Raw genomic sequence first — 14,804 nt, 5'->3', positions numbered from 1 at the left:
AAAGACTCACACCTTTAATCTCCTCACAAGATTAAAATATATTCAAAAATATTTTTTTCCTTAAGAACAATACACATTAGTTCTGTTTTGGCAGACAGATGTACAGAAAAAGCAGGCATTCTGAGGCATCAGTTACTGATTTTTCTACACCTATTAATAAAAACCCGAGCACTTACTGTATTTTCAGCTCTTGAAATAATAACCAGAATCTTAACAGAGCTCGGTAATATTAAAGGCTCATTCATCAACACATAGAAAAGTTAAAAATCATAGTATTTCTTACAGGTGAACTATTTCTTCTTATACAATTCAGGCCTCCTCCTGTAATATCTGCCCCAGATAAAGCTTGCTTCGATTTCCACAGTTCTGCCTGAGCAATAACTGAGTATTTTTAATAGCAGGGTCATAACTATCATATAAAAATTCTGAAGCCACGACCTGAGATGCTGCAATAGCAAAGAGAAATGGGAAATCTTTTGTACTTCCCCTTATGTTTTACTTCATATGACATGAGAATCACCACTATTTCCTCTATGCTCACTGTACTTCTTTAGAGCTAAAACCACCTTCTTCATGGACTGAATTTTGCAGCAGCTTATCTTTTGCAATTCACTGAAATCAGTTACTTACAATGGGTGTAAACCAGAGTAGCATTCAGCTTACTTGCAAGCCTCAGAAACTCAGTTACAAAAATTCTGTTTGCTAAGACTAAGTAGGATATTTGAACTAAAAAAATGGTTTATTTTTAATTTACTGTATTTTGAGAGAGACTTCCTCTTTTATGAATGCTGACAGATAATTATTTACATATACTTAAATGACGGAGGCTATTCATTTATCCTGTGGACTGATACCTTACATGCAGATTGGGAAATGATTTAACTGAAAATCAGAAAGTTGCTTTCTTTTCAATCTACTTTTCCAGGCAAGTATAGGTTTTGAAAACTGTGTCAGTGTGTTCTTACCCTGATAAGACTTACATAGGGGTAAGCTATAGGCCTCAACATATCTTCCTGTATGTCTTCTACACTTTCAGGGCTGTAGGCGTAGCATAATACAGACCTTGTAACCTAAAGAAGTGTTAACAGCTATTACCAGACTACAGTTCTCAAGCTACAATCCTGAGTGGCTACTGATGGGACTAAGTTACAAATCTTTGGCCTCCCAAAACTTTCTCCACTCTAGGCTCCCTTAATTGAAATTCCCTGGATTTTTAACCCTGTTAGTGTTATACAACAAGAGAAACAGGCCAGCAGGCACCAGAAGCCTGACTATACAGTAATGCTGGTGAAAATCATATCTCCATACCCACTTTCTCTCACTCCTGCTACCATCAGTGAAGACATACCAGGGAAAAAGACATTAAAAAATGGGAGGGATGAAGAATTCCCTAAATCTGAAGAGCTCTGATGGTGAAAAAGCCAAGTGCCATGACTTGTGTCAGATGCTGCAAAGACTTGGCCTCAGTGCATGACAGCCGTGTGCCACGTGCACAAAATGCAACAGGGTAAGTCGAGGAAAGACTTTCAACTTTATCAATTTATTGCCTTTGCCAGTTTGTTTTGCATTAGTAAACGTAGTCTTCTTGTCTTGTTTATTCAGATTGATCTAGATATATTTATCTCCAAAATAAATAAATAAAGAGCTCTCAGAAAGCCTCTCTGCATTAGTAAGAAAGGGTGAAGGGGGAGGGGGGGAACAACAAACCCTCACCTTCTGAATCATGAGCCAGGTCTCTGTTAATGAATTTTCTTTTCCTGACATTTGTTGGTCTCTCATTACAGTTTCTCCCACGTGGATTCTATAAACAGGAAAGATCAGTTACGTTAGAAATCTGAGGTTTGAGATTTGGTTTGGTTTGGGCTTTTTTTTATTTAATCAGGAATATGCAAAGTTGGCATAAATTCCTTACGTTTTCAATCAGAGACTTCTTGCAAGCCTTCGATTTCTAACAAAAGATACTGCTGAGCACCTAACATCCTCCAAAAGATTCCTATGTCTAAATGCAACACACTTCTGTCTATCTACATAGACATCTATTTGTACAATACATGTATAACGTGCTCAAGCAGCAACACAATACCAACCGTATTTTTAGCATCTAAAGTATACAAACCTACACAATAGCCCATAAATCCCCACAGCATAAGCTATGCAGGAGAACCCAGATATGAAATTATAATAGACTGCTTTGTTTCCCTGTGTTACTTATAAAATTGTTTGCAAAGTTCTGAAAGAAAAAAAAAAGAGAGGAAAAAAAAAGGTTAATGTTTGCCTCAACTTCATTCTTTTGAACGTTGCAGGCAAACGCAGCCAGAAACTTTGAATGCAGCTGCTGCTGCTCTCGCCTCCCTCATCCGCTAATCATGTGCATGATTTTTTAATCATCCCAAAACTGTCTTTAAAAGAACACGATGCTTTATTGCAATAACTAAGAAGATAGGCTCATCTTGCAAGCAAAGCTCCCAGATGAAGAGTCGCCCCTACAGCCGTAACAAAGCAGAGACTGTGTCTGTAAAACTCTCCCACAGAAATAACTCGGAGTCAAGTTTATAAACACCAACTTTTAAACTGATCACTCACATTGGTGACCATGTAAGGCACTTGCTGGTCATAAAATCCATCCATTCTGCAGCTCTTCCACGAGTCTTAGCTCAGTGTTTTTATTTAGTGGGCATTTGATCTGGAGATTTCCTCGGGATCTGGACTCCAATCAGCCTAGAGGGGAATACAAGATGGCTTTTAGATTAAAAAAAAAAAAAAAAAAAAAAAAAAAAAAAAAAAAAAAAAAAAAAAAAAAAAAAAAGAAGAAGCATCATGAATGAACTGCTTGCATTTGCATACCTAATTAACCTCAAAGAGTCCCATTCATAAAAACAACCCTCCCTTCTCTGCCTTCACCTGGGTTACACGCTCCCGGCAGCCAAACGCGGAGCAAAAGCACTCCGCGGCGGCGGCCAGGGGGGCGAGAGGCAGGGCTTTATTTACACTGCGCCGCGCCCGCGGGCGATCCGCGCCGCCGGCAGCCCCGGCTCTCGCCAGCGTGTGCTCAACTCGAAATGGCGAACGCGGGGCTCGCCGCGCACCTCGCGGCGGCGGCGGCGCCCGGCGGCCACGCACTCGCCGCTCTCTCACCCACACACACACGCACACACACACGGCCCCCCCGCCCCGGCACCAGCCACCTTCTCCCACAGGATCGCTCCCGCAGCCCCACCGCCGCCCCGCCATCCTGCGGGGCGCCGGGCAAAGTTGCGGGGGAAGACCCACCTGAAGGCCACGCGCGGCGATCGGCTGCAAAAAATTCCCTCCAAATTTAATAAAAACATTAATTATTCCCCGGCACTTCCCCCTTGGAAGCCGCGAGCGCCACTGACAGAGCTCAATCCCGTGGTTTTTCCTCTCCTCCTCCTCCAGGGGCCCCCGAGCCGCGCCGGCGGATCCCCGCCGCCCATTGGCTCCCCGCGCCCCCCGCCGGATCGCCGGATCGCCGCGCGCCCGCCCGGCCCCGGCCCGCGCCCCGCCCGGCCCCGCGGGGGGCGCCGCCGCCGCTGCCCCGGGCCGCGCCGCGCCGGGAGCGCCTCGGCAGCGGGCGCTGCTCGGGGGCCGGCGGGAGCCCGGGATCCTGCCGCGGGCACGCCGTGTTCCCTACGCGCCCCCCCCCCCCCCCCCGGGTGGCGAGGCAACCCTTTCCATTCACAAAAAAAACCCCAAAATTATTTAAAGAAAAAGTTTCGCCTCCCTGACTCCGTAAAGCAAAACACTGCCCCCCACGCACACGCGCGCCCTTTCTGGTGCCAGAGCTGGCCCGCGAAGCGCCGCGGGCGCCCGGAGGGGAGCGCGGCGAGAAGCGCTCCGTACCGCTTTGCCCGGAGCTGGTGGCATCCCGGCGCTCATGTTACTCTAGCTTTGGGGTTTCTTTTTGTTGGGCGTTTTTGGTTGGCGGTTTTGGGGTGGGTTTTTTTCTTTCTTTCTTTCTTTTTTTTTCTTTTTCTTTTTTTTTTCCCGTTGAATCATAGAAAGCAATTTTTATTTCTACGAGGATGACATAATTTCTAGGTTTTGTGGACAGAATTTGGCAGCACATACACACTAGATCTAGGGGAAATTCTGGTGTAGTGGTGCCAGGACCTACCAAGTTCAGGAGTTCTGAGGACTTCTCTAAGAAAGCAAGCTTTCTGTTCTTTGGACAGAGTGGCTGCTGGAAGGCTGTGTCTAAAAACTCTTGCCTTTCTGAACTGCCAAGATGCACCGAAGCAGATTGTGTGGTTTCATAACAGCTATATTTGTCCTCTCTTTGAGCAGTAATTTCCAGGTATCACAGCAATCAGGTGGTAAATTTAGGTATTCATGAAGCTGTCTTGCTGTGAGGTACGAAGTTACAGGTTTCTATGATTTGATGTAGTTCAGCATTTACCAAGTAAAGCCCCAAAGCCAGCAAGTCCAGCTTCTCACTCAGCGCTTTCTGAGGGCTCACTTTATAGCTAACGGTGTAAAGCCAACGAAAGAAACTGCTTTTGTATAATTTCCCTGTGGTGGTTTTAACAATATTCAGGTTACTTCCCCTGTACTACTTTGTTTCAAAAACTATAGTTGTTTCATTACAATCTATTCTGGAGCATATTACTCTCTGCCACAACATTTTGATTGTCTTCCTTTCTGACCTCACTATCCATACTCACTTGTCCAGTCCAGCTGAGGAAGAGGGAAGCATCACGTCCCCACCACTCCCGTCCTTCCCATACAGTGTTCTCAGGGAAATCATACGCCACCAGCAGCTTGTTTTTTGTGCTCTTCCTCCTTCTGTTTTCACACACCCATCCCAGCATACCTGCAATTACAAGAGTGTAATGTTATTCTAAATGTAAAAATCTATAATAATTTTATTCTATTCTTGACCAAGTCTCTCAGTTGTTGTTCCTGTAAGCCACTTTTGTGATAGAGTAATTGGTAATTCTACCCCCCGCCATGGACAGATCTCACTACACCGGATTGCTCCAAGCCACATCCAGCCCAGCCTTAGGTACTGCCAGGGATGGGGCATTCACAGCTCCTCTAACGAGGCCAGCATTTTCTTATTTATACCCATACTGAGACTGGAGCTGCTGCTGGGTTCTTGGGAAGGCCGTTGGTGACACATGTGACCCTGGGAAGCAAGTGGCCAATTTAACCCCTGGACCAGCACAGCTGATGAAACTACTGTCTCCAGATGACCACCCCACCCCACTGGATGGATATCTTGAGCCAGCCACCAACCAGCTCCCAAAGCACTGGACTTTACCATATACTCTTCTAAAGCAAAATCAGTAATGGATTTTCTTATCTTTAAACAGTGCACTAAAAATTGTTGGTGTGCCAGTCAGCCAAGGTAGTTAAACCAACATCAAGTGAAATTTCCAAAGTTACCTCAGAGCCGTCACTTATTCGGTATTGCCTATGAAATTCACATGGCTGGGTCCCACCTTGCACTTCCCTACATCACAACCTGCATCTTACAAAGTCTGGCACAGTACTGTGGCCACCTTCCACATACCAACACCACCACCCCCCCGTCCATGCGCACAGGTTTGGCATCCTGCTTTACCGAGCTGTAGGAGGTGGACGCTCTGCAAACAGCCAGGCTCTCTGCGGCTGGGCTGTAACCCCAAGAGAAGCTGTGCAACAAATACATCCTGGCAGGAGAAGCACTGTATTGCTTGCTGTTCCTCCTCATGCTACACATCTCTTTCTTCTCTCCTCCCTTTCCCTGGCCCTGTTACACATACTAGGGAGGAAAGGAAGAGGAAAGCTGATTTGAAGCCCTCTTTATCCTCATCTTTGTTCATCCACTGAGCTGAGTGTTATTCAGAAAAACTTCCTTAACTATTAAGAGGAAGATGCTGTACATGTAGTTCTGTGTGCTGAATTGCAGTTTCGTATTATCATCAGTCATAACTCTATGTTAACTGGTGAAGGCATAGTAATCACTATGTAATTTTACATGTTCAAAATTCTTGCAACTATGTTAAAACATAACTACTGTTAACAGTACTGCACTATTAAATATCTTTTCTTTTTAAATAGTCCTTTTAGAAACTGAAAATTTAACTTCAAAACCACTTCCATTTTTAGTTGCAAAGATGAAATAGTTTTTTACCAAACTGAAAATATCAAAAAAAAAAGCTGAATTTATTTTACTATAAGAAATTATTTTAAAATCAACTTTTCTAATAATACTGCTTTAGAAATAAGATGCTAGTTCTGTTTTGCAAACAGACATGTTCAAGTACACTATAAAACTTCACTATATATTGAAAATTATATATTATTGCTATTTCTAAATGACAGCATATGCTTCACACATTTATTTGAAAGAAGACAATAAAATATGTATTTTCTGTTCAATTTGACACACTATGGAGCTACAAATAATTGCTGCAATGTAAAAAAGCAAAGAGAAGTATGTAAAGAAGAATGTAAAGAGTAAAGAGAAGATTCGATAAATACTGGTTTCTTCTGGAAAATGTAAAAGAGTTTAAGCACATTTTCAAAACAAGAAATAAACCATCATAATCCAGTATGATAAAAATCTAAGTTCAATTAAAAAAACAAAAAAATATTATTAATATACTTTGTAACAAGACAGAGAAATACACTCAAAAGCATTTTATTGTGAAAAAATAAACTTTTGAGGCACCTTCATAAAATTATGCTTATACCGAAAAAAATAATCTAGAAAAAGGGTAGTCACAACTGGAGCATAATATGCAGATACATTTCAAACCTAAGTTAAAAAACCTTACTAGTTTTTGAAATTGTTTTGCTTTATCCATTCCCTCCAGGCATTTCCCCAGTAAACTTTAATGTCACTGATGGGCCTGTCAGACAACAAAAAGGATGCCTTCTATCCAAACAACTGTTGAGCAGCAACTTCTCAACATAGTATATACAAGACTCATTAAAATAACAACTACATATGTGACTGACTACAGCAAATCCATAAAAACTTAATGAGATTTCTGTCTGGTAAATTAACCCTTGACCACATTTTAACCTCTTGACGCTGATTCTTTGAGAAGATGGACAGTGCTTATTTTATCATGATTCTAGTGTCATATAACAGAATAGTATATAACAGCAAAATTAAAAAGAAAAAAGAAAGATAAATTAATAGGGAAGATAGTTGCCCAACATTATGGCTTTTTGTAAAGCCATTGTTTCAAATGCAGCATCAAGGACTAAACCTTAACCAGGAAAAAGGAACATACCAGTAGGAAGAAAAAAATGGTGATTGTATTCACATGTGAAACTATGAGATGTGGAATTAAAAGTACATGCAAATGAGTATCTTCAATGAAAAAAGGAAAGAAACAACAGAGTAATCCCAGTTTGACTGTATGAATTAACAGCACACTGCATATGTCATTGTCATTTAGACCTAGTGTTACAAACCTAGAGGTCTCCATAACCAACTGCATTTCAATGTCTGTTTACCTGATAATGCAATGCAGGGCAATTTTCAGAAAACATTTATGTACTAGTAAATTATGCCATACAGGAAAACTAAAAATATTTCACAAAGAGTGCAAGAAATCAAAAGTCCAGACAAATCTTTTATTGCAGTGTGTGCCAACCGTATCCTGGACTCCAGGAAGAAGGTGACCAGGGGATCAAAGGGGATTCTTCCCCTCTACTCTCTTCTTGGGAGATGTCACCTGGCATACTGCATCCCGTTCCAAGGCCCCCAAAATAAAAAAGAAGTAGACTTGTTGGAGAGGGCCACTGAGGTGATCATAGGATTTGAGAGCCTGTCATATGAAGACAAACTGAGAGACTTGGGGTTGTTCTGCCTGAAAAAGAGAAGGCTCCAGGGACAGAGACCTTATAGCACCTTCCGGTACATAAAGAAGCCTACAAGCGAGATGGAGAGCGAGTTTTTACAAGGACATACAGTGACAGGACAAGGTGAGAACAGTTTTAAACTGAAAGAGGGCTGCTTTAGATTAGAGTTTAGAATGAAATTATTTACTTTGAGGGTGATGGGGAGGTAGAACAAGTTATGCAGAGAAGTGGTAGATATCCTGTCCCTGGAAGTGTCCAAGACCAGGATGTAACTCTGAGTAACCTGGTCCAGTGGAAGGTGTCCCTGCCTATGGCAGGGAGGTTGGAACTAGATGACCTTAAAAGCCTGGTCCAAGCCAAGCCATTCTATGATTCTATGAAGGATGAAAAGTAAGTTAAGTTTAATAATATCTTCAGCCTTCATCATAACCAAGACTTCAAAGTAAAAAAGCTTTAAAAAGGAGAAAGTTTGGCAACTCACCTAGAGCACTGGCTCAGTTGTTGGAGCAGAGTAATCTCAGTATTGTTCTGGATCTCCTAGCGGTCTTCTGAGTAATTCCTACACAGGCAGCCACCACTGTTATCTCACTGGGGGTTTTGTGCCTATGAAGTGAAATATTGAGCATTGAGTTGTTAACTTGTGAAGTACTGTTGACAATAATAGTCTATTATTATTGTTTGTGGCGATAGTAGCTGCATCTAGCTCCTTGGATTGTCCTGATCTAGTGCCTTCTGAACCTTTGAGGAGCAAAAATGATACATGTATGTATTAATTTCAATGTCAATTATTACACAACAGGAGTGAATAATCTAGAACTGTGAATTCATGATCAGGACAAATTCTCAGCTCTCTGTGCCAACACAACCAAAGCATCAGGCAGTCCCCTAGTGCAAAATATTAGAGAACAACTCAAATGACTGGGTTGTTTAAATCATCTTAATCCTATAACAACAACATTCTTTTCCTTACCAACTGAGAAAATAAAAATAAAATAAAAATTATACTAGTCCAGGACCTAATATAGCAGTGTATGAGTCAATGGAAGAACAAACCAACATGTAAATGTAAATTGCAATAGGTTCTTACAGGGTCAGTGGAGTTTACAGGTTTCTCTCCATGCAATTAAATTAATGAAATGGCCAGCCATGATAAAGTGATAATGAGGTAGCCTAGAAGTCACTTGAATATCAGGCCAGTAAAAGAATTTGCACATAATCTCACAGATGGCTTTAATTTGCATGTCCTCCTGTACAGATACCAAGAGAGAATTGTGCAAACACTTCAGAATCCTTCACATACTTTATGTGAGATTTCTGCCCCACTGTAGTTCATGGGGGTTGTAGAAAATCTCAAATCTCTTGATGCAGTTATAGTCTAAGGCAAACATGAAGCAAGGAACAGGAAGAGAAATGCTTAAAGATTGTGTTTACTGAGTTTGCTGGAAAATCTCTCGTTTAAAAGTTGTTCAGTGCACATTAAATGGTTTTGGTCATCCTTTAAGCCCTTCTGAAACCCAGAAGACACAAAGATGACACAACATGCCCTTTCAGAATTACAGACTCTCACTTAAGATCACTATTGGACATGCTCAGAGCTTGAGCACAGATATTAACATAGCAGCAAGGGGTCTGTAGGAAAAAGCAATGCCATTTATTAAATGAGTGGCTATCAGGACCAAAAAACCAAACAAGCTTGTGGAGTCAAAGAAGGGCCTTAAGCCTATTTCCTTTTTTCTTAGCAATTGCTTCAACTGGGTTAGTAAAAAATATGACCTCTCTCTACAGTTGTTCATTTATGAATTTTGATAGGTACAGCAATAATCAAAAGTATTACTATTAGCAAGTGATGGGTATATTGATATTATATCATACAAAAGTATATTTGAAATCATAATCACATATGACCATCAGGACCTAGCCATCCACTTCCACATGTGTACCATCCTTAAGCCCAGATGTCTGCATACAACACACACAAGCAACAGAAGAGTCAAAGAAAAGGGACAAAATCTAAACACAGCTTCACACACATTAAATGAAAAGATGCTGAAAAGCAGATGTTGATTACTAATAGAAAGAAAAAAATTAAAATACAAAGAATAGTATATCTTAAGGTTTTTTAAGTAGCAAAGACCTAGTGAAGATGATAAAAAGACCTAAATAAACCAAGACATTAGTTGAAAAGTACATTTTAAATGTTGTTTCAGAGGCAAACCTTGCTTCAATCTCCAGTTAATTAGGAAGTGGCTTTACTGTTAAGAGGCTGAGGCATGCATGTGTTGCCATTGGTGTTCAGCTGAGGAATTTTTTTTTTTGTGCCCGTTTGCAGTAGAGCATGTATTTTGTTATAGAGAGATAATGCAGGAGAAACAGACTATCTTAACTTCTGTGAAGATAATGAGATTCTATGCATTATGTTCTCACTTTTGCCATATTTAATATGTTCTCTATTTTTAGTTGCTGAGAATGCTAGCCTTTGTAGCAGGGCTTTGTTGTACCTGTGAAGGTGCTGAAAAAAGAAGATGGTCTCTGCCCTAGAGAGCAGAAGTGTTTGCTTGCCAAAACAGAAATGAAAATGTGTTCTCCCTCCCACCCAAACCCAGTATGCTTGAGAGGCAGAGGTAACAAAATAGACAGTAGCTATGTATCACTTCTATCTGTGCTTAACAGATGAATTTTAAATTAGAAGTTTTAAAGCAGCATTTGAAAGAACACAACATATGAGGTTCTTGAGCTTTCCATGAGAACTTTTCCCATCCAAAGCAAAAAGTAAGAAGAAAATGTCATTACTGCTTTAATGGCTGTTACAGCTATTAGAGAGCTACCTAGAGCAACCAATCTCACACTCAGGTTAAATTGTATTGCAAGGAGCCAAAGATGGGGTGCATCTAGGAAAGGTGGTTGAGAAGAGCATGGAAATTGGGAGAGGATAGCAATACAGACAAGGAGCTTGTCCTAGCTAGCACTACATGGCACATGCAGGCAGAGATGTCAAAAGAGAAAATGATGTTCAGATACAACAAAACTGTAGGTGGAGACTGGCTGGGAAAAGCCAATGTTTGCAAGGTTTAAATTGAGGACGAAACAGCTATGTTGAGTCTTGTCGTAAGTAAATTCTTCTCTTTTGTGAGGAAATGGGAGGTAGGAAGAAAAATAAACAAAAAATGGAGGCTAAAATTATATGTACAGATTTAATAGGATGTACAGGAACTATAGATCAGAGTTCTACCAGACAAATTGTGCAAGTCTTCACAGAAATAATAAATGCCACAAAGGAGATATCATTTGAACCCTTAGAATTTATAAAACAAAACATTTAGAAGTAGGAAGCAATCTTTTCATCTGGCAAATTTAATGTGCTTAAAAACTTGTATTTGCACCTCCTAAAATCTGTTCACAAGATAGGAAAGAATAATTATACCTGTTTTTCAAAAAAGGAAAATCAGGCTCTTGCGAGTACACCAAGGATCAATAATAGGGACAATGTTGCATGCTGGGAGGATTTTAGTAATATTCCAGGACTTCATTTCTTCTTTGACCTAGCTATTTTGGGTCACCAAACTCAGCTCTGATGTTAGAGGCTTCTTCCACATAGAGTGCGCAAGGTTACCATTATTCACAATTTTGCAATTCATTAGTTTTCAGTATTTGAAAAAGAGGGGAGATGGGAAGAACATGCAATCTTTGAATGTTAGGATTTTCATTTTTGAAAGTATTATGTTTTAATAAGGCATTAAGTTACTGGTTCTTATTTCATTTTGTCGTAAAGATTTTTTTTTTCCTATTTTGAAGAATAAATAACATTTTAAAATGTCCCACATTCAATCAAACAAAAAAAGAACTGAAAGCAGGAGGTGGAATTCAAGCCCTGATATATATGACAAGGGCCAAATGGGACAAATATGCTCTAATTCCAGCTGCAACTGCTGCTGCTACAGCTACAGGTTCACCATAGAGAAGCAAGCAAGGTAAAATGACTGCAGGTGAAAGGAGGCTGCCAAGCTCTTGCTCTGTGAAATATATTGCTATGAGTTCACACACTTTGGGTCTTTTCAGGACTGTAGAACCATAGGTGAATTCTCCAGTCACTTTCCATTAATGCATATTAAAAAAAAAAGGTTCTATAACTAAAATAAGACATCTCCTGAGAACTGTCTGCAGCCTTAATAAGCAAACAGCCCATGTGCTGTCCCAAAGAACAAGAAGGATTCTTGTAGCAGAGTGACATTCTATGGTCTTATCTTCCCCTCTAACACACTGCAGGCCAAAAAAAATTACTGTAAATCTGAAAAACACTTTTTACATAAGAAACCCTCATAAGCCATTCTGTTCCATCTATTTTCTTGTGCATATCATTCTACCTATTATTTCTGATCCTAAAAAGTGTAACATAGAGAGATTTTTTAGACAAAGTCTGTACCACACACATCCTATTTTGTTTTGAAGGAGGAAAAGGGGTAGCTATATTGAAAAATCTTCCACTGGTCTTATTTATTCTTTACTGTACCTTTTTATTTGGTCTCTGTATTTCTCAGGTTGGCATAGTATTAAATTGCATGGTACCTACTCCACATACAAATTTGGATATATCACGGACCAAGGCTTAAAAGTAACTGAAGGGTTTTTTGTGAGAGTCAGTGTCTTCAGGAAAAAAGTACTATTGTGAAAAAGATCCACAGGAGCAGCTGCTTTTGAAATATCATGCATAAGCAAGGCTTGCACAAAGTACATGACTTTTGCAAAAGAGTGTTAAAATAATGAATCATCATCATCATCATCACCAGTTCAACAAGTGCCAGTCAATCTGAATGAAAATTTTCAATTGGGCAGTATTTCAGTAATGGAATGGCAGAACAGAGGCCAAAGGAGTTGAAGCAAAATTCATTTTCCTCTGTTTGAGAGTCATATCTAGCTTGAGAAAGAGGGAAGGACAAGAAATTAATATCTCTAAGAAAAGCAGCAATATAAAAGCTACAGTTTATGTTTGATAGGACATAGAATGTTTAATTACATAATACCATTAACCTAAGATTTAAAATACACAAATCGTATTTGGCTTTTGAACATAACAGGGTTGACTGGCATTCCTTTTTCCAATTTTGGTTTGTTTTGTTTGTTTGTTTGGGGGCTTTTTTTTTTTTTTTTTTTAATTTTAGGTTAGGTTTTTATTTATTTTATTTATTGTAATCCTAAGTTTAGATTTCTTTCAGTGTTAAGTGCTATACTTACTTCTCTTTTTAAATTTAGAGGCCTGCACTAGAGTTTGAACTGGAGATTAATTAAATTCCTGATAAATCATGCTCTAACAGGAAATGTTGGAATCCCATTGTGAACAGGGCCAGACTACATTTAAAAAGAAATAAAAAATTCTTCTCATTCACTTAGAATCCAGCACAGATAAGAACAGAAGCTCAGAATGACATAAAATTCCTCAGATTGTAGATTTGCCTCAGAAAAACCCAAAAATATAAGGCTCCTTATATCTAAGATTACAAACTCTTCAATCTGGTACTTTATTCAGAATGTTCTTGTTGTAAACTCTATTGAATCTTTGTATTATCATCTCTATGCTTTTGATGATAGCCTAAGGAAGAAAGATGTCTTCTATTCACATTTTACAAAGGAAAGCTCAAATTTACTAAGCACAGTCCCCTGACTCACTGTGATTTTTTTTTCCCTTTTCACACAAGGAAGATACAAATTAAAATATACTTGAATTATGAAACTTTCTTGCTTGCTTTCTTCTAATGTTGATATGTTTTACCAATTCTGATTACTAAATTTAATTGTGTGAATCCAATTCATTGCACAAAAAATGTACCAAGGTTTTGAGTGCTAGCACTTTATTAAAAGTGAAAAAAAAACTTCCAAGGAGGACTTCTAAGTTGATATAATTTTGTAGCCTTATTGTCTGAGTTGGATGCCATTTTTTACACTTAAGGTCTCTTAACAGGATGTCAAAATATTAATTTCAAAAACTAAAAGGTACCAGATGAAAATTACTTTTGCCCCCATGAGAAGTCCATGTCATGACCTTAAGTATGCCATCTCTGGTACAAGTTCCTTGGACAACATAGCTGAAAAGGAGCAGTAATATACACAAACAAGCACTTATGCACACAGACACACCACAAATCACTCAAAAACTAAATAATCCACTTATAGCTTTACCTTTAGGATAGCAAAAGAAGGTTTACATGGCATATACTGGTTAGTTTGGTAGAAGGTTCTTGTACAATGTTCAAAAACTTAAGCAATAAGGAAATTGTTACAGCCATCCATAATGTAACTCATACACAAGGATTCTACATTTATATACATACAATCAAATTTGTTAAAAATACCAACAACAAATTACAATGATAAAAAGAGAAAATATTTAAGTATTTTGGCTGAATCACATAGTAAAAAATATGGGTGTCCATGAAATACTTACCTATGTTCTAGAGTTTAAATACTGCTTCCACAGCAGCAAATGTAAAAAGGAAGCAAAATAAACCTTGAAGCTGAGAGCCTGAAAATTTAAAAAAATGTAATTAACAATTATTTTTCTAAAATAGGTGTTACCTCTTAGAGATGACCAATGTCAGGGATCCTGACCTGTTACTAATTACTAGTAGTAAATAGTACAGTAACAAAGGATGATTGAAACTAGTGCTTCTTGAATTCTTTTAGCTGCCATCCTTACTAGAAAAGAGCAACTGTAGGCTGCACAGATTTCTTTTTTAGAGCACAGGGCACAAAAAAACAACAAAATAGCCAGTGTCTGTAAAACTCCTTCAATTGCTTTAGCAAAGGGATGTGATTTCCCAATATACCAACTAATGCTTGCTTCCTAGTGGCTTGTGATTCTCCAGAAGGCACCTGATGATACAGAAATAGTTTCTGCATAAAATAGCTTAGGTTCTTCAAGTAGTCTTTCCATGCCACTTTGCTGCAACAGTGTAGTAAGCAAAGACTGTTAGAGATAATTTACTATAACT

The 14,804-nt window shown here is 39.2% G+C and overlaps 1 protein-coding gene across 2 annotated transcripts in view; it reads right to left on the bottom strand.

The window, feature by feature from the left end:
* ETV1 (ETS variant transcription factor 1) overlaps positions 1 to 3,518 on the bottom strand; it is a 66,161-nt gene extending 62,643 nt beyond the window's left edge. Inside the window, exons 1-3 of one of the 2 annotated variants that reach the window (XM_063411372.1) lie at positions 3,271 to 3,518; positions 2,584 to 2,718; positions 1,714 to 1,801 (exon numbers count right to left, since the gene is read on the bottom strand). In XM_063411372.1, coding sequence (XP_063267442.1) covers positions 1,714 to 1,801; positions 2,584 to 2,628 — 133 coding nt within the window. In that variant the 5' untranslated portion in view covers positions 2,629 to 2,718; positions 3,271 to 3,518. Of the gene's footprint in view, positions 1 to 1,713; positions 1,802 to 2,583; positions 2,719 to 2,844; positions 2,985 to 3,270 lie in introns of those variants that run through there. The other variant, XM_063411379.1, reaches the window with a different exon arrangement.
* Between the last annotated feature and the right edge of the window lie 11,286 nt (positions 3,519 to 14,804).

Source organism: Prinia subflava, chromosome 1, assembly GCF_021018805.1.
Source record: "Prinia subflava isolate CZ2003 ecotype Zambia chromosome 1, Cam_Psub_1.2, whole genome shotgun sequence".
Taxonomy (NCBI): Eukaryota; Metazoa; Chordata; class Aves; order Passeriformes; family Cisticolidae; genus Prinia; species Prinia subflava.
Note: the sequence above shows the minus strand (reverse complement) of the source record. Positions and strands in the feature narration are given on the sequence as shown.